Source organism: Trachurus trachurus (assembly GCF_905171665.1).
Source record: "Trachurus trachurus genome assembly, chromosome: 18".
Taxonomy (NCBI): Eukaryota; Metazoa; Chordata; class Actinopteri; order Carangiformes; family Carangidae; genus Trachurus; species Trachurus trachurus.
Genome location: NC_139909.1, coordinates 22,622,540 through 22,647,676, shown reverse-complemented (window position 1 = coordinate 22,647,676; position 25,137 = coordinate 22,622,540). Strand labels below are relative to the sequence as shown.

Below are 25,137 nucleotides of genomic sequence, written 5' to 3'. Positions count from 1 at the left end.
CAGTCCTCCTGCAGAGGCAACAGCTGTTTTTTTTGTTTGTTTTGTTTTTCTGATCCCAGCTCATATCAGTCTCAATTTCAATCACTTGGCTTCCAGAGCCCTGTCCTTCCTCTGGCCAGCTCTGCCCATTACTGTTCATTAGAGATGACTACAGTTGTTAACGTCCTAATTACAGTATCAAACCAGCCATCAGAACAGGTCTGAGTTTTCCTCTTCCTTGTCGCACCTCATTAGAATTATCCCGACCTGGTCAAGCTTGACTTTTTGTTTCACAGGTTTTTTCCCACAGATTTTTTTTTCTCACAGTTCCTGCATATTGGCTCTGCTGTGTTTTTTAAGGGTTCCCACATAAACGATCCCACATTCACAACTGCTAATGGCTCTAGTTGCCACTTGGGAAGAGAAACAAATGTTTGTTTCGCCACATGTCGGAGTCAAAGTGCTGTAATTGGTCTGTGTTTGTTGATTTTCTGTCGTCAACATCCAGCAGGGGAGGGAGGACGCTGCTGCTGCTGCTTAGTGAACATTAAATCAAAATCCATTTTAGATCCTCTCCTGTCTCATCACGTCCCCTTTCCAAGTGTTTCATGTCTTTGTTTGGTGCGTCAGAGATGCAGGTGATGAAGGAATCGCTCACTTGCACCGTCTTTTATCCAAATATTGTCGATAACCACAGATTGCTGAGCGCTTAGTCACCGCTGTGCCCCGACATCAAAGTGTCAGAGTTGGATGACTGATGCGCTTGTTGTTGTTTGCCTTTTTCAGTGCATCTACGGCAAGCCGGGAGACTCTCTCTTCACGGGCAGCACCTACGCAGCCGTCCTGCACCACAACCAGAGCCCGGAGTTCTACGACGAGGTGAGGTCACCGCTTTGGGATGTTTGAGTCATTTAAAGGGATAGTTCACCCAAAATTGAAATGTCACTCATTATCTACTCACCATCATGTCGACTAAGGGCTGGGAGAAGTTTCAGAGTTATCCGTGGCTTCTCTGAGTTACAGGGGGTCTCGGCCTAGCAGTGCATGTCCATATAACGGTTGCAAATGGATACCAACTGTCTTCGTAACAAAAAGACACACCAAAAAACATCCAAATACCTCCATGCTGCTCGTATGTAATGTCCGTCTGGTATTGAAGCCCCAAAATGCGAATTTGTCTATTTTTCAAGCTTGTTTTGTAGCGGAAGCTTCTTGAAGCTCCTCTTCCCGGTTTGTCAAATTTGGACGAACCAGGGTCTGTCCTCTTCCCAGTTCGTCCAGATTTGACGAACCGGGAAGAGGAGCTTCGAGAAGCTTCCGCTTCAATTTTGGGTGAACTATCCCTTTAAATGCATCAGTTAAATGTTCAATCCACTGTTCTGTACTGTGAGAATCATAAACCATCCCATTCTCTCTGGAGCTTCAATAACAGCAGGTCGGTGAGCCAATTAGAAGAGGAGGAGCCTATGAGGCTTTCCTCTGATTTGCAGACTGTTTTCCAAGTGATCAGATAAAAATATGTGATTTCAGGTAAATTCTCAGGAAAGCCAAATCCTGCAAGATTGGATGGTGGGTCCATGTGGGTGGGGCTAATGGAGGCATGTCTGAGAATGATGACATCACAAAGTTACAGAGGTCCCAACGGCCTGTTTTAGAGCTCGGTTTCTGAATACAGTCTGTGTGCATTTCTTTGTTGAATGAGGCTGTGATACTTTTACAGTAGTAATATAGAATCTAAACCTGCTTGATAATCAAAACAAGACATGTAATGACTTTATATAATATGAGACCTTTAATCTGTTGAATAAAATCCATTGACAAGGCTTTTGAAACTAAATTGCAGCAAGAAAAAAATAGATTTGAAGCCACGGTGAAGAAACTCCTTTTCTCCAAACACACTGAGTCCTTATATTTTGGTCCAGTGTGTGTTCAGTTCTGAAATTCCTCAGCACAGTGCTGAGATAATCCCATAAATCTGTCTCAGGGCCAGAGCTGTGATCTCACACTAGACTGGTCAAATAGTCACTGACCCCGGGTACTGGCACAGACACACACACGCACACATGAAGCCAGGAGCTCAACACAAGAGGTCAGGACACTGTCAGAGAGGGAGAACAGAGGGGGTCCATATGGCCCTGATGTTAAACAGATTAGGATCTTAAGAGTCCCCACATACACCCTCATGCAGGCTCACACACACGGTGGCACGCTCGCTGGGGTTTCCCTCCACAGGCCTCAGCTTCCAGTCACATCATGGAGAATTTCAGGAGAACAAGGATTTGACAACAGGGATGTTTTCATATTACATCCAGATTCTTAAAATAACACATTTTAATCTCATATTCAAGTACGAAATATTGTTGTTTGTATTATTGTGTCAGGGATTCTGACTTTTCAGAAAGTCAGGACACTGTCACAGGAAGTTTGATGTGACTCACCCCTATGAGAGATTGTAACATGCTGACTGATACATACCTATGTCATGAACTGCAGAGTCATGTTCACTCAATATACTTGGTCTGAGCAAGTCTATATCTGTGGAGAGTCGGTTTAGCTTTTGTGCTCAGTTCTGTGTCATTTCCTGTTAAGTGCTGAAACACATGGAAAATACATTTCCTTGCTAATGCTGCCCCCTTGTGGATGAAGTGATGTGACTAATGCTTCACCAAAGAACCATCAGCTGTCCTATAGGTGGAATAAAGTTAAATGCTACAACCTGTTCTCTACTATTCCTTTATACATTCTCCATTCTATTCATTTGAGGTTAAAAAAAAAAAAAAAAAAGGAAAAAAGTTGTTATGCTGATTTTAATTAAGAATAATTACCAAGAGTGAACAAAAGACAACTGAGAAACAATATGCCTCATTTTCAATTTATTTAAATCCACTTATGTTTGGGAGAAAAGAAATGTAAGAAAATGTATAATAAGCATCTGTGTCTTTTTTTTTCTTCTTTTTTTTTTAGATGTTTATCCCAAAGAGGAGTGTTGTATGAGTGAATAATGGTTTCTGTAAGCAAAAAACAACGCTGTAAACCATAAAAAATGTAACCATTATTATTATTATCATCATACTTGAACTACCTGTTACCTTATGAAGGCTGTTCAGTGAAAAACGTTCTCAATAAAATCCACCTCTCTCTGAGCTAAAGCATCTATATGAGCAACAAAGCATGAAGTCATCACTGTTTCAATGCACTGAAGACAACCTGTGATATTAGAGACTTTAGCAGCAACAGTGGCAGCTACAGTGCTTGTGTGCATTTAAATGCATTGCTGTAGTAGTGAAAATTAGAGAACACTAATCAACATTTTCTTCACTACTTTAGATTAAATAGTTGATGTATTTTAAAATGACCAGCGACAACTTGATATTTGCAGTTTGTTCAGTTAGTGCTGACATTAGCATAACTGAGTCCCTGCTGTCCTCTCCATACCTGTGCCATATTGGTGTCTGGATGCTCCTGTTCTGCTCTCAGTATAAGGAATAAAATGCTGGTACATGAAGTATAAACCTTCTCATTCTTCTCATCTGTGTGCAGGTAAAGATTGAGCTTCCAGTCCACGTGCATGAGAAACACCACATCCTCTTCACCTTCTACCACATCAGCTGTGAGTCCAGCAGCAAGGCCAGCAGCAAGAAGAGGGAGGGAGTGGAGTCACTGGGTGAGTCAGTTGTTTATTACTTGTAGGCCTACTTAGACATTTAGCTGTTCGATGTAATAGATTTTTTGTGTTTGTTTAATACGATACAAAGCTTTATTGATTCAGAGGATGTCAGTATTGTGTTTATCTAACGTTCTGTTTGCTATAACTCTTTCCTAGTGGGCTACTCCTGGATGCCTTTGCTCAGAGACGGCAGGATGCAGTCATTAGATGTCCAGCTCCCTGTAGCCGCCACCTTACCAGCTGGATACCTGTGTCAGGACACCAGGAAGGTAAAACCACATGCATGGAGACATAATGTCCAGAATATCTTGGAGCTACTCAAAGCGCACATATGAAATCATGTCAGCACAGCAGGATTACAGTTGTCTTCTTTTTATTAAAAACAAATACCATCTTGTTCTGTATGTTGTGTTTTCTCTGTCCTTTGAACAGTCCCAGCCAGATATCAAGTGGGTGGAAAATGCCAAGACTCTCTTCAAAGTGAGGACCCACGTAGCATCAACAATATACGCTCAGGTACAACTTCATTCTTCATTTTGTTCCTCACATACTCACAATGATGTATGCGTCCAGGCTGCTGTTACAGGCAGAGGGAGTGTGAGTGATACTGATGCTGATGTGTTTCATCCTTAAGGACCTGCATCTACACAAGTTCTTCCAGCACTGCCAGCTGATGAGGACCACATCAGAGGGCAACTCCGCCGAACTGGTCAAATACCTGAAGGTGAGATACTGAGAGAAGGGATCAGTTTACATCTCTACAATCTATTTTCATTCTGATAATAAATTATGTCAGAGTCTGATGACCTACTGGTCTCTTCCAATCAAAGACACAACCAGTATATTAAATCAAAACACAAATATCAAAATAGAAATAACTAGAAATGAAGTGTTTGGTTGACCTTGATGATATACAAATCCCTTTATGGGGGTGGGGATCAAAGAACAGGCCCAATACATCCACATTCAACAAATGATAGTTGTACAGGTGTGATGTAGACTATCCTATCTTCGCCATCATTTCATAAACTTGTCCCATTGCAGTCTAATATAAAAAGTAATTCCTACCACTGTATGTATTTCTACTTTTAGCAACTGATGGTTTTCCCTCTAAAACAAAATCAATAACCATCTTGGTGTAGTTTTACAGTACATCTCCTCTCTCAGCTTCTCCCTGGAGCTTTCGTAACAACAGTTTGTTGAGGCAATCAGAAGAGGAGGAGCCTCCGAGGCTCTCTTCTGATTGGCTGACTGTGCTCCAATGAAAGTATATATGATTACCAGGTAAATTCTCAGGAAAGCCAGATCCTGTTAGACTGGATAGTGGGCGTGTTATATGTCATCCCTGTGATGGCCTATCACAGGGACAAACAACACACTCCCACTCACACCTGGGCGATTTAAAGTTGTCAGTCATCTACTGTGCATGTTTTTGGACTGTGGGAGGAGCCTGGAGAGAACCCACACTGGTAGGGAGGGTGGTGAGGGGAGATAACCACCACCCTGAAGGGACCTGACATTTTTAAAGGGGTAGTTCAACATTCTTTTTGCCATAATCCCTATAGTTTTAGGAGTAGGTTCATTACCTTTAATTGTCGGTGCAAGCTGTTTTTAGATCGGCGGGGCAGAGACGTGAGCTGCTCAGTGAACACAATGGAAGTGAATGGTACAGGTCCCCTGTCCCTCATCAAACTCATCAAATACACGATCCAACAACTCCAAAATGCTCTTATGGAGAAGTTGTGAGCTGCATATTCACCATGCTATGAGATAATAATGTATAATTGTTTAACATTACGACACATGAAGCAAATACTCGGAACTACTTGCGCTTTTGAAATCACTCCGCCCAGCAGCCATGTCTGGAATGTAGTTTCGGCTGTGCATTTGCCTCGAAAACAACTCTGTCTTACATTATTCATGGTGTGCAGGTCACAACATCTCCAGGAAAGTGTTCTGGAGTTGTTGGATTGTGTATTTGATGAGTTTGATGAGGCAAAGGCAAAAGTACAGCGCGCCACGTCACGTCTCTGCCCCGCTGATCTAAAAACAGCTTGCACAGAGAATTGAAGGTAATGAGTTAATGTTAGTTAATTAACCTACTCCTAAAACTATAGGGATTATAGCAATAGGCGAATTTGCCAAAATGTTGAAATATCCATTTAAAGAAATGATATATTTCAGGCACAAAGGAAAGGTTTCATATTTTTTAATTTCACAGGGAAAATAGGGCATCCCATATCCAGTGGGTATAAAAGGGAGGTTATGTACATCTGCTGTTTCCTCGCAAGTCATTGCAACCACATTCCTACTTTGGTTTAGGGTTTGGATTTCACTTCTGACTCATTCATTTCTCCCTCTCACTGTTTCCTGCTTTCCACAGTGCCTTCACGCCATGGAGACTCATGTCATCATCAACTTCCTGCCCACAGTGCTGATGCAGTTGTTTGCTGTGCTCACTGCAGCCAATAAAGAAGCCCACGAGATCGCTGTCAATTCTCTGCGGTCAGTTCTTCACGTTTGTAAAAAAAAATGTAGATTCGACTTTTGTTTAGTTGTTTAGTTCTGATCAAAGTGCTCACACTCTTCCCCCACTCCGTGTCCTCTCAGTGTGATCATACACATCGTGTCCAGATGTCACGAGGAGGGACTGGAGCACTACCTGCGCTCTTTTGTCAAGGTAAACCCACCGACACACACACACATACGCTGCTGTAGGCGTATAAAACTGACTCACACACACTTCTGAGTTACACATTTTCCCCTCCTGTCCTCAGTACGTGTTTGTGACCAACAACCCCGCCTCTGGAAACTCAGCGACCACTCACGAGGTGCTGGCCACCGCCGTCACAGCCGTCCTCAAGCAAACAGCCGACTTCAACACCAGCAACAAACTGCTCAAGGTGCCTTCACTTCCATCACTCGTTTAAATGGCATTTCCTGTCTCTCTCTCGTAATGCTTTTTTTATTGAAAGCGAGCACTTTTACAAAGAGTCCACTGATGTGTCTGTAGCTCACCCAGAGGCAGAGTTTCCTCAAACATCCGTGTCCAATAGGAGACGCAAAGTGTGACAGGAGAGCCGTGCACCTTCACACAATGTATCAAAGAGTGTTTATTTTCATCAGGATGGTTGCTCTGTTGCCTTCTGTGATCTTGATTATCAGAATATCAGCCGTAAATGCATGCATAGATGACCATTTACACAAGATAAGACCAAGACATGTGGCCTCCTATTGAAGGAGAAAGCCTGCGCCAGTGGAAGTGTCAGGCCTCGTTACAGGCGCACACAGTTTTCATGCTGTGCAAGTGCGGCATTTTTTAAAATAATGTAAATAATATATTTTGTATCATAGTAAGAGCCTGTATTCTTTTTCCCCTAATCCCCAAGACCTCAAATAACAGTTCTATAGTGTCTAAAAAGACGTTTATAATAATATTCTGTTTGTTTCCAACAAATTTATGTTCTGTTTTTTTCTTTTCCTTTCTGTTTCTGATCATGTAGCTTTGTCTACATTCATCTGTGACACCATTACTGAATGAATATTCTGAAAGCGAAAGTGGTCCTGTAAATAAAGGATTTCAATTACTCAATTGTGCATCACAGGGTTTTTAGTTTAGTTTTTCCTTTATTTGTTCGAGAGGGACAGTGTACATTAATAAACATTAAAAAAAAAGATAAAATGTAAATGCACCCAATTATAGCCAAAAGGCTAATTTCCATTGGCTGTCCCTCTGCCAGAAGGAGCATGACAATGAGACCTACAGTATAATAAAAGTAGTAGTTACAGAAAAGCCAAATATATTACAATTAAACCATGTACTACAGGGGTTTCAGAGACTAGTGTTGACAAATTTGGTTTTCGATGAACTATTTCTTTAGATTGACTTTAATTGCGCTGTATGAAATGGACTCTTATGCTTTGTGATATTGTATGCCACTCTTTGCCCTACAGGAAAAAACTGACTCACCAAATAAAGTTTTCCTGAATTATAAGCATATTAATGCTTATAAAATCTTGAGGTTTTATAACAGGGTTCTTACGGATCCTTAAAAAGTCTTAAAAGGCATTGAATTAATTAATCTAAAAATAAGGCCTTAATTGGCATTAAAATGTCTTAAATACATTTTTCAAAAGTCTTAAAAATGTTAATACATGGTAAGTGGGATTTATGATTGTAATTAGTCTCAAATCTCAAAATAATTGGTAACATTCCGACATAGAGAAGTTAGTGGCGGCCGTCAACGCTAAATTTCTCACCGCCACCAGCTCCCGAGTCAGTGTTGTGTTTTGTTTTTCCGGACTTTTTATGCATTTATTTTGAAAGGACAGCTGGAAAGAGACACAATCCAATATTCATGTAGCAGTCACTTTACCTTGGATCACATAGGAAAGTGGGTAAAATTGTCCCTAACCCTATGTAATTGATGTGGTGTTTTTTTCTTTTTTCTGCATTTGTGTTTATTCGGTCTTAAATTTCATTTCAAGTGGCTTTAAAAAAGTGTTAAAAAGTCTTAGATTTAACTTGGCTTACAGTTTTTCTCGATTGCTAAGACACATTTCTCTCTTCTTGCAAAACCAAACTTTCACCTCAAAACAGTTCAATCTGTGCCCAAAACTGAACTATGTTGTCAAATCGTGCCCCGTGTCAATCAAAATTAAAAACACTACTGAGCAGTCACTAAACACTACATAGAAAAATAGAAAACACAATGCTCAGGATATGAAGCTGTAGAAATAAATGTTTATCGTTCACTGTAGGCTAAATGCATGTTGCAAAACAAAAAACCTGTGCATTTAGCACTTCTCTCCTTCCCTTTCTTTCACCCTCCTCCCTCCCTCTCCACATCCATTTCATTCCCTTTTCCTTACTTCTTTTTTCTTCCCAGTTCATCCGTCCCTCCCTCATCCTCTCTTCCTTCACCCTGTCGTCTCTCATCTTCTCCTCTTGCAAAACAAAAAACCTGTGCATTTAGCACTTGTACATAGTACAGTAAAAAAAGAAAAAAGTACAAAAACCAGAAATCCTGTGCATTTATACTGTACACGTAGCACAGTACAAAAACAAACAGAAATCTTGTGCATTTAGCACTTGTATACAGTAAGCCTACGTAAAAATAAAGTACAAAAATATACAAATCCAATGACAAGGCCACAGGACTTCATCCTGAACTGGCTTATATATGTTCCCTCACATCATTGGACACAAGTGTGATCAATTTTGAGTTGTTGTGTTCAACCGATGAAACCTGTGCTTTAGTTGTGTTTGACTTTTGCCACCTGTGCTCAGCATTATGCAACACAGGTGCATCACAATGAAAATGTGTTGGTAAGATGTGTCTAAACAGGTGAAAAGTGCTGATGGTTTTGCCAAAAGAGTGACTGATTCAATCAGTGGGTTCAGGCAACTGAGAATTTGGTTCAGACAACAGGGTTTAGTGTTTTAGCAATTGAGAAAAACTGTAAGCTGTAGGAACCCTGTATAAGCATTAATACACAAGGAGGCGAGAGAAATACAGAGGAAATGCCTGATATTCTGAAGGGTTCAAGAAAAAAAAACTTTAAAAAAGCAGTACCAACTTTGAACAGCAGATGGAGCATTCATCTTCAACCCTGAACAGCCTCTTCATGACAACCTCCACAGATGTTGGGACATCATCAAACATGCAGCAGCTTGTACTGTACAGTTGTTGACTCATGTGTTTATGACTTAATTCGCTGCAGCAGTCAACACAATCTAACTCCCCTCCTGTTTTATCTCATTCTACATCTATAGTACTCCTGGTTCTTCATGGAAACCATGGCCAAATCCGTGGCCCAGTACCTGCAAGAGGACAACCGCATCAAGGTTGGAACAGAGCGGCTTCGGGCTTCCTTTTTACGCAAATTCGAGCAGTTCACAGCGTCACATCTTTTCCACATCTACATGTTTAGCAACAAGACTCGCTGCTTGTTCCGCCGCCTAAAGGTCACATGTCTCAATCATTACAATTAATACCACATGTGTACAGAGGATGTCAACACATTTAAACAAAAACTTACGCACACTCGAGAGGAAGACCAACTGACTGATTGTGAATCACGGAGCTATGTGTATATTTCACATTCTTATGCCATGGGTCTGTATCTTATCCCTGTGTGAGCCGGCAGCATCAGACACCAGTGGTAAACAGGACGTGGCCGTGGCTGCGTGCTGCAGGGAGTGAGGGATGAAACCACATTTAACAAAGGCGTTTCTTCAATATAAATTTATCTACACACTGGTTATCACAGTGTTTGACATTTTAATGGTCCCATGATGTATAATTTGATATTTCCATGTCGCAGAGCCTCCTCTCCTCTGATTGGCTCCTCTCATGGAGCTGCTATTACTAGAGCTCCAGAGAGAGGAGATGGAAAACATTAAGTTGTTTTTTGTTTCTTTTTTATAATTCAGAGTTTTTATTACATTTTCATTATTGAAAAAACTAAAACTAAAAACAGACAGAATGGATAAAATAACAATAAAAATTTCAAAAATTAAATGAAATTAAAAAAAGACAGGCCACCAAAATTATCCCAATTTTCTATCATCATACCATTTTCACAGTTTATCATCTGGGTTTTCCACATACTCAGTGTGGGAGCTGGAGGCGCCGTCCAACACCTCAGAATAGTCCGTGCACATGTCATTAGGCCAGATTTAATATTCTAGAAATAGATTTGTTTAACTGAGGTTTGGTTTTTGTTTCTTAAAATCCCAAATATTTGTTACTGTGCTAGATTATTGCGTGTAATAAGTGTTGCAAATATTTAATACTTCAGTTGCAGCGGTCGATGGTTACATAACGTCCCGTCCCTCTGTTTTAGATGCCCAGGGCCCAGCGCTTCCCTGACAGCTTCCACCAGGCGCTCCAGTCTCTGGTGCTGTCCATCATGCCACACATCACCATCCGCCACATGGAGATCCAGGAGGAGGCCCGCTGCATCAACCTGAGCCTGGCCAGTTTAATCAAGGTCCGTGAGAACTGTGAGACTGTGGCACCAGAGCATCAACACATCAGTTTTCATCAGTAGATCTGAGGTGTTTGTGTTTGTGTCTGTGTTTTTATCTGGCTCGGCTTGAAATGTTTGGAAAAATGTTTTTATTGCATCTGGGGTCACATCTGCTACACACAGAGAACTTGAGCTGTGTGTGTGTGTGTGTGCGTATACTAAACAAGTTTCCTTTTTTCCTCAGCGGTGCCTGACCTTCATGAACAGGGGCTTCGCCTTCGGCCTGGTCAATCACTACATGTGTCATTTCAGCCTCAAAGATCCCAAGGTACCGTACATGGAAAACACACCGCAGCTGTAAATACGGTGGCCCTTAGAGCCCAAAACACAGCAAAATACACAGACATCCAGAACATCAAATAGAGAGCCTAAGCGGAATTTTATTTATTTTATTTTTATTTAACCTTTATTTTAACAGGGTAGATCCATCTTTTTCAAGGATGCCCTGTAGCATACAGAGTTCACAGAAAATCAAACATCAAACATCAATACAACACAATAAATTACAGTTATGAAAACAGGAGTAGTAAAATCACTAACTGAAGCAAGTGCACGTCTGAGCCCCCAGAACTGTGGTGAGAAGTAGGTTTTTGAAAGCCTCAAGTGAGATAAGTCTATCGATTTTCAGTGAGTTTTGTAATTTGTTCCATCGGTGTGGGGCATAGAAGGAGAAGGCAGTTTTTCCTAGCTCTGAGTTTGTGTAAGGGAGGTGGAGTCTGATGTGGGACTGGGAGCGGGTAGGGAGACCTGTAGAGCGAGAATGCAAAAGTGAAGTTAAATACGGGGGAAGCATTCTGAGTAGAGCTTTGTAGATGAATAGTTAGACAATGCTGTTCTCTGCGGGTGGTGAGTGATGGCCAACCCACCTTGCTATATACAGTAAAGTGCAGTGGTGTGTTAAATATGGGTCCCCGGTGATAAAGCGTAGGGCACTATGAAAGATAGAGTCTAGGGGTTTCTTTGCTGAGGCTGAGGCATGCATATACTATATCACATCATTGAAATCAAGAACAGACATTACAGAGGCATGAACAATAATCTTCTTGCTCTGTGATGAGAAGCAGGACTTGTTTCTGTATAGAAAACCAATTCTGGACCTATGTTTGTTAGGAAGCAGGAAGTAACGTCGCCATCGGACCTCAATTCGGAAAAGGTCTCCATGTAAGTGAACGGGAGTCAACGTTTTATTTCGTGATCTGATTGAATTGTGCCATGAGAAAAAAATACGACCTCTACCTGTTTAAAACATCACGTTTCATGCCGAGAAATCAGCAGTTTGTCGTAAAACGGCAACAGAAGAATGTATTTTGTGTGAAGACCGCTCTACGGACTACAGATCTGGTGTCCCACAAAAAATACATCACCAACTGACACGGGAAAGGGCGGCATTTGGTGTGTGACGTCACCTACGCGACCTGTAGTCTATCTGGTTACGGATTCGATTTCCTTTTTTTGGCATGAGATGTGATGTTTTAAACAGTCATATTTTTTTCTCATGGCACAATTCAATCGGATCACAAAATAAAACTTTGACTCAGACTTTTTCCGAATTGAGGTCCCATGGCGACCGTTACTTCCTGCTTCCGACAACTTGACAATAATGACAACTTGACAATAATGTGAACCTGGCTTGTTGTTCAGTCCTCTGTGACCTTTGAAGGTTAAAGCACTGAACAACAATTGCACATGGATTACATGTATTAAATTACATGTTTTATTGAAGTTCATTCCAAGTTCACTCTCCTTCTTTTTTTTTGATGTGGCTCTCTGCCTCATTGCAGACACACACTGTTTTCATGCCAGGCGAGTGGGGCATTTTTGGAAATAATGTAAATAATATATTTTGTATCATAGTTAGAGCCCTTATTATTTTTTCCCCTAATCCACAAGACCTCAAAGAAAAGTTCTATAGTGTCTAAAAAGAAGTTTATATACATTTTCTGTGTGTTTCCAACAAATATGTGACATATCTTTCCATAATAATAAATAAAATAATAATAATTATGTGTACCTGGCTTTGTTGTTCAGTTCAGTTGTTCAGTGACCTTTGAAAGTAAAAGCACAGAACAACAATTGCACATGGATTACATGTATTAAATTACATGTATTATTAGTGCATTCCAGGTTCACTTTTTTTTTTTTCATCCCCTTTGTTTTGGCTGTTGTCTGCGTGACCTGCAGCACATTTGTGTATCGGCTTGTGTCGTGTGTTTGCATGTGGTTTCTCACAGCCACTTCACTGAAAGACAAAGCTGTGTATTTAATAGACACAACAGTAAAAAAAAAAAAACGCACATACAGTAGTTCCTCCCTCTCTATCTTTTTCCATATCAGCTGCACATTTGACTAACAAATTCCACTGACTCACGCACTGCATGTTCAGGCCGACTGTATATTTACTGTATCACTGAGGCGGTTAAAAGAAATTTGTATGTGTGTGCACGGCAGATACTCGGATACTAAGGCATGTTTGTTATTAAACTTTTCATTTAAAACAGCTTATACATATTACTCTTACTTTTATATGGAGAAATAAATAAATAAATAAAGACAGAAAAATTCACATCATTACAAAAGCACCTACCCTCTCCTCCATCACAGTGCTCCTATTTATTTCAGAAATGAGAAATAATAATGATAATTATAAAAATAAAAATAAAATAGATGAATATCCAGCAGTAGATAAAAATTAACAATAACAGCTGTAATATAAGGTTTGTCTGTCCCTATCCCATGACTTCTCCTGCAAACAGTATCATAGAATGGGATGGTAATAACAGCAATGACTGAAGAACATCAGAGACACAGATAATAATAATAATAATAATAATAATAATAATAATAATAATAATAATAATAATAATAATAATAATAATAATAATAATAATAATAATAATAATAATAATAATAATAATACATTTACAAAATATAATTTGCGCATACATGTATAAATCTGATTGAGAATAGTAGAATTGCTGAAACAAAGAAAGAAAACAGAACCAGATGAGTCAGTACTGGGGGGTTTATCACTTTAACCAGTGTCTTGCCTGTACAGTATGTTATTATAAAGTTGATCCAGATTTTCCAGTAACTTTCAAACTTGTCTTGTTCAAGATTAATTGTTAATTTTGTCTTCTCAAATATATTAGTTATATTTTTCTTGTGTTCAGACACAAGAAAAATATAACTAATTGTCTTGTTCAAGCCTAAGAATGAGTCTTAGCTTCTCCATTATAAAAAACATCCTGAACCACTTTGATCCAGTCTGCGGCTGCAGGAGAATCTTTTGCCAAACATTCCCTTGTGATTGCTTTCTCACTCGCTCATAGAAGAATATTATATGTAGGCTATATTTGTTTTCACGCCCCTTAACAGTGGAATCATGATTTTCTCCATGGCTAATTTAATTTATTCTCAATATTTTTTGAAATGACCGGGAATGTCCCAAAACACATGAAAATGTGTTGCCACAAGATCTCCAGCAGGATGTACTTCCTCCTGGAAAAATCCCTTGAGCTATAACTCTAAAAAACCCAATTATATTTTTTACAGATGTACTCCATTGTTGTAAAATCATTTTTCCCACATCTGCAGCTGCATCATAATGTTACTCTGCTTCTCCCATTTTTCCTTTATGTACGCAGCATCCTTGCCTTCTTGTAACACCTTGATATGATTTTTAAAAAGACACAACATTTCCTTTCATTGTTATGCAGATGACATCCACATTTATCTTCCACTCAAACAAAACAATAAAGATTCACTGGTGCCTCTTATTAACTGTTTGGAGGACATAAAAACATGGATGCAGCTAAAACAGGGACAATGCACTTGGCCCTTTAACTTGCTCCATCCAGTCATCTGCTAAAAGTCTTGGTGTGATATTAGACTCCTCGTTTAAATTGGACAAACAGGTCAGTTCTTTTGTCAAAACAAGCTTCTTTCAGCTACGACTCCTCGCCAAAATCAAACCGTATCTGGTTTTTAAGGACTTTGAGAATGTTATTCATGTTTTTATTACGTCAAGATTAGACTACTGTAACTCTTTGTATGCTGGCCTGGGGCAGTCATCCCTCCACCGCCTGTCCAAAAGTAAAGGTGACAGAGCTTTTGCGGTGGCAGCACCCAGGCTCTTGAATAAGCTCCCTTTCCACATAAAAACTGCTGAAGATGTCTTGCATTTTAAAGTGATACGGCAACATTTTTTTTCATGTCTTGCCTCACTCCAGAGTCGATGACAAGCAGATAGACACCATCCTTTCGACTGTGCGTGCAGTAACAAGGGAGATAGAGCCGTATCGCCTGTAATTAGCTTAGCTCAAACACTGGAAGTGTATAGGACGGGTTATCTTCCTGCTACCTGAGCCGAAATCAGCAGTCAGAAGCTCTAAACTCTGTAAATATATCACTTTATCAACATTTCAAACATTTTTAGGCTAGAAAGTAGCCGTTTAGATCAGCAGTGTGTCGTTCATTTGTCTAAATACCAGCTGTTTACAATTTTGTTCGGACGAATTCGGCGCTACTCAAGCTAGCCGTTGTGACCAACGCACTTCCGGTTAATTCCGGTTACTTTCACAAAATAAAACACCCGTTGCCCTTTACATACAGAAGTGCTTTTACTTTGAAATAGGAAGCTAACCTACCCTCAATGTAGCTAGCTTGAACCAAAATAAACCGTCCTTCCTTGAACCCTCCGTTTTGACCGATCTCGTCCCGTTACCGGCATTTGACCGCTCAAGATGCCTTATCGGAGAGTTTTGTCAGCTCTGAGACGAAGATTGGTCCGTTTAGAGTTGCTGAAGAGTGTCTTTGATCACTTTAGGTGTTGGCGTATCCCTTTAAGTCTTTGCTCAAGACCTACCTTTTCTCTTTGGCCTTCAACGCGGGTTAATATGGGAAACTCAGCTATGTATGCTGTGGAACTGTTTATTTGTGTATGAGTGTGGAACTGGAATCTGAATGTGTTTGATAGAATGTGTCTGATATGACTTGTACAGCACTTTGGTCAACAAACGGTTGTTTTTAAACGTGCTATATAAAGAAACTTGAACTTGAACTTGATACTCACGCGCGGTTATTTTCAACAGGTGCTGACTGAGATGAAGTTCGATTTCCTGATGACAGTGTGCAACCACGAGCACTTCATCCCCCTCAACCTGCCCATGGCCTTCGGGCGCACCAAGCTGCAGAGGGTGCAAGGTGAGAGTCTGGAAAGTCGTGTTGTTGCCTTTCCTGCCCCTGAATGCATCACGCATCCTGCCACACACGTAACCAGTGACTACCATCGTGCTCACACGACCCCCCCGCCCCCTCACTGACCCAACCCAATGGCCCCCGTCTGTTACTCTCACACTCACACACACACACTTGTATTATGAAGCTTTATCCAGCACTTCATATTTCACAAAAAAAAAGTGAACAAAGAAAAGTTCCCACACATATAGCCAACTTGCAGAATTTATTGCGACATTTCAGTAATAGACCTTTTTCAAGCAAATGTTTGTGCCAACACAGGAAGCCATGCCAAAAATCTGCATGAATTTTTTCAGACAGTTTCAGATCTTTACTGTATCCTTGCACACTTTTTATTGCAAGTTCGCCTTTCTTCTATTTTCCTATATTTAGGTATTGTATCTGTCATATTTATTGTTTCTGACTGTGATCATTAGTCATTACCTTCCATTAGCACCTAATGTATCCAGTCACGACAGATTCGTATTTATTGTATGTATTCATTGCACTTTACCTTTGTACATTGATGCTGTTTCTATTGATTGTATTTTGATATTGTTGATATTTAATATTTTAATTCCTTACACTCAGACGTGTGGGAAAGTGATTAGTTTGCGTCACACATTTAAGATGGCTTCCTGTGTTGGCGCAAACATTTGCTTGAGAAAGGTCTAGTACCGAAGCGTTGCAATAAATTCTGCAAGTTAGCTATGTGTGTGGGAACTAATTTGGACTTAATTGTCACCCTCCGACGCAACTGCCAACCAAGGAAATGTGTTGTAATGCTGCATGTATTGTTTACAGTTTTACCCCCCCGATTTCTTTATTTTTACCCCCCTCCCTCTGTTTTGTTTGTGTTTTGCCTGTGGTCAGATTTTATTACGTATGCGACGGAGCTTTTTGGCCCTGTAGGTAGGTGATGCTCCCTGCTCCACACCATCGCCTCCTCGTTTGCTGCCGTACGCAAACGCCACCTGCACTAACCACCTATCCTTCCTGTCAGAACCTGCCCCCCCGCCCCCCTTCCTTTATTTCTCATCAGACTCTCCCCCTCATCCACCCCTGCTCGCTCTGCAAATGCTAAATCTAGGCTAATGTCTTCCCGTGCCTGCCGGGGCCCTGAGCCTGAGCCTGTGTGTTGCGGTTGAGAGGAGCTTGCCTGTTATGGGAATCCACCGACCCCTCTTATCTAAATGCATACTGTAATTGACGTGGATATTTGCAAACACCAGACAGGAACATCTCCCTCTTCTTACTGTTTATGTCTGTCCTCTCCCTCTCTCTCTCTGTCTGCCTGTCTGTCTGTGTCATTAGAGAAGATAATTGCAGATGGTTTCTCAGCTCCCAGGCCGCATCTCCTGTTTTAATATCGATACAGCGTTGATGTGAATCTACAGTGGCACGCAAAAGGTTTGGCCACCTCTGGTCAAAATGTGTGTTAATGGGAACAGTTCAGCAAATGGATGATGAAATTAAATAGTAGATATCTTGTCTGATACCTTGGTCAAAGTTATCTGAGAGCTCAAGTCTCCTGGGTTTCCCATTCTTTTGCAGGCTGCTGCTTTGTTTCCCTTTTTCACTCTAAAACTGTAGAAAACTAAAATAACACACTGATATTGATTAAAATATTGAAAAGAGTGTTTCATGTTTAACTTTATGCCTTTGGGGGATCATTTTCTTAAAGGGATAGTTCAACATTTTGACAAACTGGCCCATTGACATAATCCCTATAGTTTTAGGAGTAGGTTTGTTACCTTTATTTGTCGGTGCAAGCTATTTTTAGAACGGCGGAGCAGAGCCGCGAGCTGCTCAGAGCTACGCTACGGAGGCTAATGGGATTTCTTGGTTTCCCTCATCAAACTCATCAAATACACAATCAAACAACTCCAAAACACTCTGGTGGACAAGTTGTGACCTGCACATTCACCACGCTATGAGATAATAACAGCTCACGGCTCTGCTCCACCGTTCTAAAAACAGCTTGCACCGACAATTAAAGGTAATAAACCTACTCCTAAAACTATAGGGATTATGTCAATGGGTCAATTTGTCAAAAATATTGAACTATCCCTTTAACTGTTGACAATTTTGACCAGGGGTGTGCCAACGTTTGTATGTCACTGTACATGTTGTTGTGTCTGTTGAAACTCTGGTTCTTGGTGACATGACTCTCTCAGATTCCGGTTTCCTGAATGTGAAAAAAAAAAAATCTGATATGTTTCATCACATTATACATTTCCTCACGTCTCATGTGAAATGAATTCTTTGGATTCTTCTCTTTTTCTGTGTGGTGGTGAAACAGTGAGTGAATGTGTAACACGGGCTTGTTGCTGTTCTGTTGCATATTGTTTTTGCAATGTTTAACTCAAATTCTCAACACTGGTCACACTGTATATGCTTAGGCCTAAGTCATTAGTCTGCACTCAGAGGTCTGCTGCGTATGAAGCAGGAGTGGACAGGAACAAAGTACTTCACTTGAGTGATGCACTTCAGTATATTTTGTAATTATACGCTCTCTACTTGAGTTATTTTTATTTTCTATTTTGGAACCTCTGACTTTCACTCCACTAAATTCGTCTTTGTGAATTTTCTTTCATTCTGAAAATGTAACATACTGTGTCCATCGCTGGGGAAAAAACAATCACAGCCAATGCCTAATTTAACAAAATGCATATTCTCACATGAGATGGTTTGTCAGACAACTGTAAGTGGCAATATTAAGTTAATATGTAAACACTTTTTTCACATTCAAGCAGCGATGCCAGTCGTAGAAAACCAATTCCAACCGAAGCTACTACTACTACTTAAAATTGTATCCTGGGAGGAGACAGCTCATTCATAATTTTGTTTTGCTGTCTTTTCCTATGCTGTCAGTCTCATCCCTTTGTTCTGTGATTTTTTTTTGTGACATCACAAAGTTACAGAAGTCCTGACAGCTGGTTTTGAGGCTCAGTCTCTGAATGCAGGCTGTGTGCATTTCTCTTGATGGCAGCAGTATTAATACAGATACAGAGATCTACTGTACCTTTATACAATAAAGTACATTTGTTATTATTTAACTCAAGTAGAATATGACTGAAAAACAGTCATTTCATATTTGATCAGAAGTGTTTATATCTGGACTCAAGGAATGGTGTTGTGTACTTTGTCCACTTCTGTGCAGGAGTAGATACAGTTTGATTTTCTAACTGCATGTACAAGCAGCTTTAACAAAAAAAGAAAACTTGGCTTTCTGATCTAAGAATGATGAATCAGCCTGTCAGTACTCCAGTCCTCTTGTTGACAATTTGCTCCACGCTCATGTTAACATCCATTCAGCCAGTACTAATGCGCCGATACTTGTGTCTGGCACGACTCTACAGATCAGAGCCTGGAGTTCAGCCTAACGGAGGAATACTGCCGCAACCACTTCCTGGTGGGCCTGCTGCTGAGGGAAGTGGCTGAGGCCCTGCAGCAGGGGCCTGAAGTCAGGCAGCTGGCCGTCAGCGTTCTCAAGAACCTGCTCATTAAACACGCCATGGATGACCGCTACACTGCCTTCAAGGTGAGAGAAGGAGGGAGGGAGGGAGGGAAGGTCTGCTGCCTAGCCAGACCATTTTCTACATGTCTCTCCATGTATTTCCAATATGTCTTGTTCAAATGAAGCATTAAACAAAAAAAAGCAAACAAATAAAGCATAAATCAACTAAAAAAGAAAATTCAACATTAAAGGGACAACGAGGAGTTTTGGAAAGCGAAGAATTCTTGGACCGGCACAAGATGTACTGTATGTCTTGCCAAGAATGTTTTCATTCATCAAGAATTAAAGTCAGAGGTTCGAAGACGATCAGATACTGTTATTCCCATGACTCGCCGGGCAGCGTCCGCAAAACCGAAAGTAAGGAAACGCTGGTCGGCTCGCCCAGCATTTCCACCATTAATTATAATAACAAAATAACAATAGAGACAAAACGATATATTTATCGAAAATGGAGCCATTAACAAGTGTGGGTAACGTAGATTCATCCACATTAATATGATACTTTTTTATTGTCGCAGAATTTTTGGTTCTGCCGATGGAGAAACTCCTTGTTGTCCCTTTAAACGTTCTTTTTTTTTTTCTTCAACTTTTTATTAGTCTCCATCAAAAAACATAAAAACAAGACAAGAGCAGAAAGAGCTCAACTACAACAACAACAAGGGGAAAAAAATAAAAAATTGAAGGAGAAAAAAGAACAAGACAAAAAAAACAAAAAACATCCCATTTCCCACCTCACCCCAGGGAGCAAGGACACATCAATACAAGGACAGGCTCAGAACATCAGACTATGCTTGGACAGCATAACAATAACATTAATTAGAGTAAATGAGTAATAATTAGGAAAAAAAAGTAGAATAAAGAAAATAAAAAGAACAGAGAAACACAATTTAGTTTATTGAAACAGGACAGTGTACCATTACCATCAGCCAATTGAAAAAAAACAATGAAAAGATAGTTGTACCAGATTTAGCCCTCGGGCTAATTTCCATCTGTATTCCCGACACTCACAATACAAAACACAATAAAATACAGATGCCAAAGAATACACAACATAGTGCAGTACAGAAAAGGCCCAAGACATAGAAAGACACAGATAAACACAAAGGCCCACACCCACGTCCCACACCTGTTTACCCCGTGGGCAACCGGGGGACTACAGCACATTGAAAACACATACAAAAGTTCTTAATTTTCTCTATTGAAGAAGTCCAGGAGGTGATAGTGGCTTGCTTTGCGTTGTGCATTCTGGCTACCGACAGCTCCATGTACAGGATATCTAACAAAGAAAGTAGCCGCAGTGAGTCCGAGAAAGAGAATGAGGAGGTTGCCAGCGAATGATGCAGGAATGCATTATCCATGATGCAACATAAGTCCCTTTTGGAACAACTGGAGTCATCCCATCATGTTAACCTTTACATAATAAAATAAGATTAACCACCAACTTGGGTCAAACTTTAACCAGATGAACAAAAGGTGTAAGAAAGAAGCAGAAACTGAGCCAATCCAAATTCCTTCCTCCTCACTCAACGCGTCACACCCGTCAAACTGCACGGTTTCAAAGAACAAAGCCTCCTGCTGCACCTGTCATTTCCCACATTTCTCAGTACATAAATGATTTAAAAAAACAGCAATGATCTTTGTTAAGCAAATGTCCACATTGTCTGCACTCACCCTCTGTGCAGCCTATTTGAATCAGAAGCTCGTTCTTTGCACGCAAACTAAGTTAATGTTTGATGTGACACTAGTCCGACACAGGTCACGCTATGTACATACGCCGAACCGCGAGTTTAACGGTGGTTTAACGCCCCCAGCGAGATAACAACGTCTGTTATGCAAACAAGCTTGTGTTTAGAGAGCAGCTGAAGACTGATGATGGTTTTGAGTACAGCGTTACAGTAAGAGTTAACATGCAACTTCAATAGACTTCTCTCATTCATGTGGAAGTAATCATGTTATCGTGTCATCTGCTGCTGTAGCCTCAGGAATTCAGCCATGGTCATATTTTCTGCAGTGAATTAATTGTTTAAAAAGCTCATCCTGTCATATTGAATGTTTCAGAACCAGCAGGCCAGGATCTGTCTGCTCTACCTGCCGCTGGTCGAGCTGCTCTTCCAGAACCTGAAGCAGCTGTCGGCCCAGCCCTACACCTCCAGCCCCGGCCTCGGCCTCAATGTGAGTCCCTATGAAACCCTGGACCGCCACAGTGGGGTTACTGCTGCCTTTTTCTTTTCTTTTCTTTTCTTTTCTTTTCTTTTTCTTATACGTGCAACATTACATTTAGTACAAAAGGCAAATAACTGTGCGGAAGAGGAAAATAAATCCTCCTCTTTAATATAAAAATCACCAAAACAAATCAACCAATAGGAAGAGAAAAGAGGGAAAGAAGCAGAAAAGGGGAAGAAACAAGGTAAAAAATACGATAATACAATAAACAAACTTGTTTATTGTATTTTTACCTTGTCTCTTCCCCTTCCCCTGTGAAAAAACAAGACAACAACAAGAAAAAAAAATTGTTAAGTCACAAACTCATTTCAATTAGATTAGGAATGTACGACAGAGTATTAGGGCCACATTGACAAATAAAAAAATCACAAACTTTGAGAATAAAGTCATACATTTCCGACTTTATTCTCGTACATTTATGACTTTATTCTCATAAATTCACGACTTTATTCTCGTAAATGTACGACTTTATTCTCGTAAATTCACGACTTTATTCTTGAAGTCTGTGTTTTTTTTTTTCTTTTTCTCAATGTGGCCCTAATACTCCGTCATAGGAATGAGTATGATTTTAACCAGAAAATCCCATTGAGATCGTAAATCGAAAATTCTGTTTGGACAGAAGATATTTCATTATGTCAGACCTAAAGATTTTGAAGGAGGGTTACATTAAAAAACTTGTCTCTTGTCTTTTTGCACGATTTCATCATGAAACATTGCTTTGCTTTTTGTGTTTTCATGTGGATAATTTAGCTGCAATCCAAACTTCAGTTGGTATCCATTTGTGTCAGAGGGCGTGCACCCTGGTACAGCACACTGACTTGTTTCACTTCCTCTTGTCTGTTGGCCATCCGTCCAGGGCTCCAGAGACGACCTCATATCAACCGGCTCGGTAGACAGCAGGAGAATCAGCACAGCAATTGACAAAGATCACGGTCAGTCCTGAACCGCAGAAGCTGCACAACGTATAAGGCATCCGACCTCTTCCTGTTTACACAACTTCCATTACCGGGGCCGCAGAGGGCCGACGGCACCGCTGCTGCACAACAGATTTTTATGCAACGCACAACTTTACCCATTAGCAGTAGAGCAGCTGCGTGGCAGACGAGTGCCACTGTGCTGTACGTAGTTGTTTATTTCCTCTCAGGCTCTGAACACAGCCCAGAACCTTTCAGAGGCAGGCTCTTAGTGTGCACAATGTAATCTTTCACATTTCTGTTTTCTTTAAGATCGGCAGTAGCTTGTCATTAGGTTGGACACTGAACTAGAAGACGGATTATCTTCAAAGCTTTACGTTAAATATTTAAAACTTCCATCCAGTTATTAAGTCTCGACTTCTCTGAAGTTTAGGTTCACAAGGACCAGATTTGAAATAAACAAACTGTCAGAAACTCCTACATACTCAAAAGTTTCTTTTCCCTACTGACATCATGAGGTTTATGTTCTCAGACTTCACATGGCTCCAACATAACCACAGAAGTTTTTTTTTTGTTTTTTTTAACTGGTTTCACAGGCTCATCTGATCTCACTGTGTTCCCCTCTTACTAAATATTTTGTTCAGAGTTTTTTATCCTCCAGATATCATTTAATGGAATCCCCAGCCAAATATATAGAACATGAACGTCTCTCAGAGCATATTGGTGACTATATTTGCATCCAAGCTAAACCTAAAGTTATTATTGTGCTTGGGAGAGCATCAGTGCGTCCACCTAAATGTTCAGGCTGTGCTGCGTTCAGGTCCACACTAACAGTAGTGCACTGTGTTGGCTCCAGGTCTCCAGAACGGCCATGTTGTGAGGAGAGAGGACTCCAGGGGATCTCTGTTCATGGATCCAGGAACACCAGACAGTATTGAGGTGAGAGTGATCAGACCCAAGGAAACAATTAAACTTTATCTCTTCCCTTAATTATATTGTCGGAGATTTATACGGTTGTTTTAATGGCTCCATGTTTTTTGCATTTAAAGGGATAGTTCAACATTTTGGCAAATTCGCCCATTGCCATAATCCCTATCGTCATAGCAGTAGGTTCGTTACCTTTAAAGCAGAAGTAAGCGATATTTTTGTGTTAATATAAGTCTTAAATAGTTATATCTTCCGACAGCAATCACTTACATAGAGTGTTTGGACCGAAACACGGGTCTGTCAGTCACTCTGCTCTGCTCTGAGCCGAGGAGAAAACTTTTCTTGTATCCTACAGTTTTTATCCAATGAGGAGAGAGAACGGCATGAAGGGCTGTGTGTGCAGCCAAGGGATGCGCCTGAATGTGGTGACGTAGGGACGAGCACCAATAGATCCATGATGAGGGCGGGGGCTGCTAACTCAATCGGCTGACAAGACGTTATGGTGCGTTCAGGGCAACCCGTAACTCGTGTATTTCCGACCTGTGAAGTCGTACCAGTTCGATCTGGTACGAGTTCACGGGTCGGAAGTTACGAGTGGCCGTTATAGTGACTTTCACAGGTAAAACAGGTCGGAAAAACACAAGTGGGTTGCCTGGAACGCTACAAAGTCGTAAGTCGTGACTTGAAGCTGTAATTTACGGTTTCAAAAGCCTGCCTGGAACGCAGCATTAGCCAAAACGACCGGATCGCTTACTTCTGCTTTAATTGTCGGTGCAAGCTATTTTTAGAACGGCGGAGCAGAGCCGCGAGCTGCTCAGAGCTACGCTACGGAGGCTTCTTGGTTTCCATCATCAAACTCATCAAATACACAATCCAACAATGAGATAATAACGGAAGGTTACGAGACAGAGTTGTTTTCAAAGCAAATGCAGAGACCGCCCCTGATGGGAATGTGCATCAGCGGTTTTGCATGAATTCACCTCGGAAACAACTCCTTCTCGTAACGCTCCATTATTATCTCATAGCGTGGTGAATGTGCAGGTCACAACTTGTCCACCAGAGCGTTGTGGAGTTGTTGGATTGTGTATTTGATGAGTTTGAAGAGGGAAACCAATAAATTCCCTGAGCCTCTGTAGCGTAGCTCTAAGCAGCTCACGGCTCTGCTCCGCCGTTCTGACAATTAAAGGCCAATTTGCCAAAATCTCAGGTTTCTCCCTGGAGCTCTCATAACAACAGATCAATCAGAGGAGGCTTTATACCTCTCTTCTGATTGGCTGCTTTCTGAATAATTGGATAAAAACAGGGCAGATGTCAGGCTGCTGTGTTGTGACATCACAAAGTTGCAGAGGTTCTGACGGCTCGTTTTAAGGCTCAGTTTGTGAATCCATGCTGTTTTCACTTCTCTGTGGACTGAGGCTGTGATTCTTAATACAGAACCTAAAGCTGCTTTATAATCACACTACACAATGAATGAACTTTCATACAGTTTGAGACCTTTAATTATAAGTGGGCCACTAAAGCATCTTAACACAACATATCTCCATGTTGCTTTTGAACAGTGTTGTGTTTCTCTTTAAGTGTGAGCTGTGTGCTGTGTCTGAATGAGTGCCAGCTTTACTTCTCTGTTCCTGCATTTC

The 25,137-nt window shown here is 40.7% G+C and overlaps 1 protein-coding gene across 2 annotated transcripts in view; it reads left to right on the top strand.

Annotated features, from left to right (window-relative positions):
• Positions 1-25,137, top strand: part of dock11 (dedicator of cytokinesis 11) — a 105,514-nt gene that overhangs the window by 39,968 nt on the left and 40,409 nt on the right. Inside the window, exons 19-35 of one of the 2 annotated variants that reach the window (XM_083992694.1) lie at positions 766-858; positions 3,520-3,643; positions 3,803-3,915; positions 4,079-4,162; positions 4,281-4,370; positions 6,030-6,151; positions 6,257-6,326; positions 6,424-6,549; positions 9,423-9,494; positions 10,496-10,642; positions 10,866-10,949; positions 15,772-15,883; positions 16,790-16,828; positions 19,279-19,460; positions 21,495-21,608; positions 22,516-22,591; positions 23,430-23,512. In XM_083992694.1, the coding sequence (XP_083848820.1) occupies positions 766-858; positions 3,520-3,643; positions 3,803-3,915; positions 4,079-4,162; positions 4,281-4,370; positions 6,030-6,151; positions 6,257-6,326; positions 6,424-6,549; positions 9,423-9,494; positions 10,496-10,642; positions 10,866-10,949; positions 15,772-15,883; positions 16,790-16,828; positions 19,279-19,460; positions 21,495-21,608; positions 22,516-22,591; positions 23,430-23,512 (1,731 nt within the window). The remainder of the gene's footprint in view (positions 1-765; positions 859-3,519; positions 3,644-3,802; positions 3,916-4,078; positions 4,163-4,280; positions 4,371-6,029; positions 6,152-6,256; positions 6,327-6,423; positions 6,550-9,422; positions 9,495-10,495; positions 10,643-10,865; positions 10,950-15,771; positions 15,884-16,789; positions 16,829-19,278; positions 19,461-21,494; positions 21,609-22,515; positions 22,592-23,429; positions 23,513-25,137) is intronic. The other variant, XM_083992695.1, reaches the window with a different exon arrangement.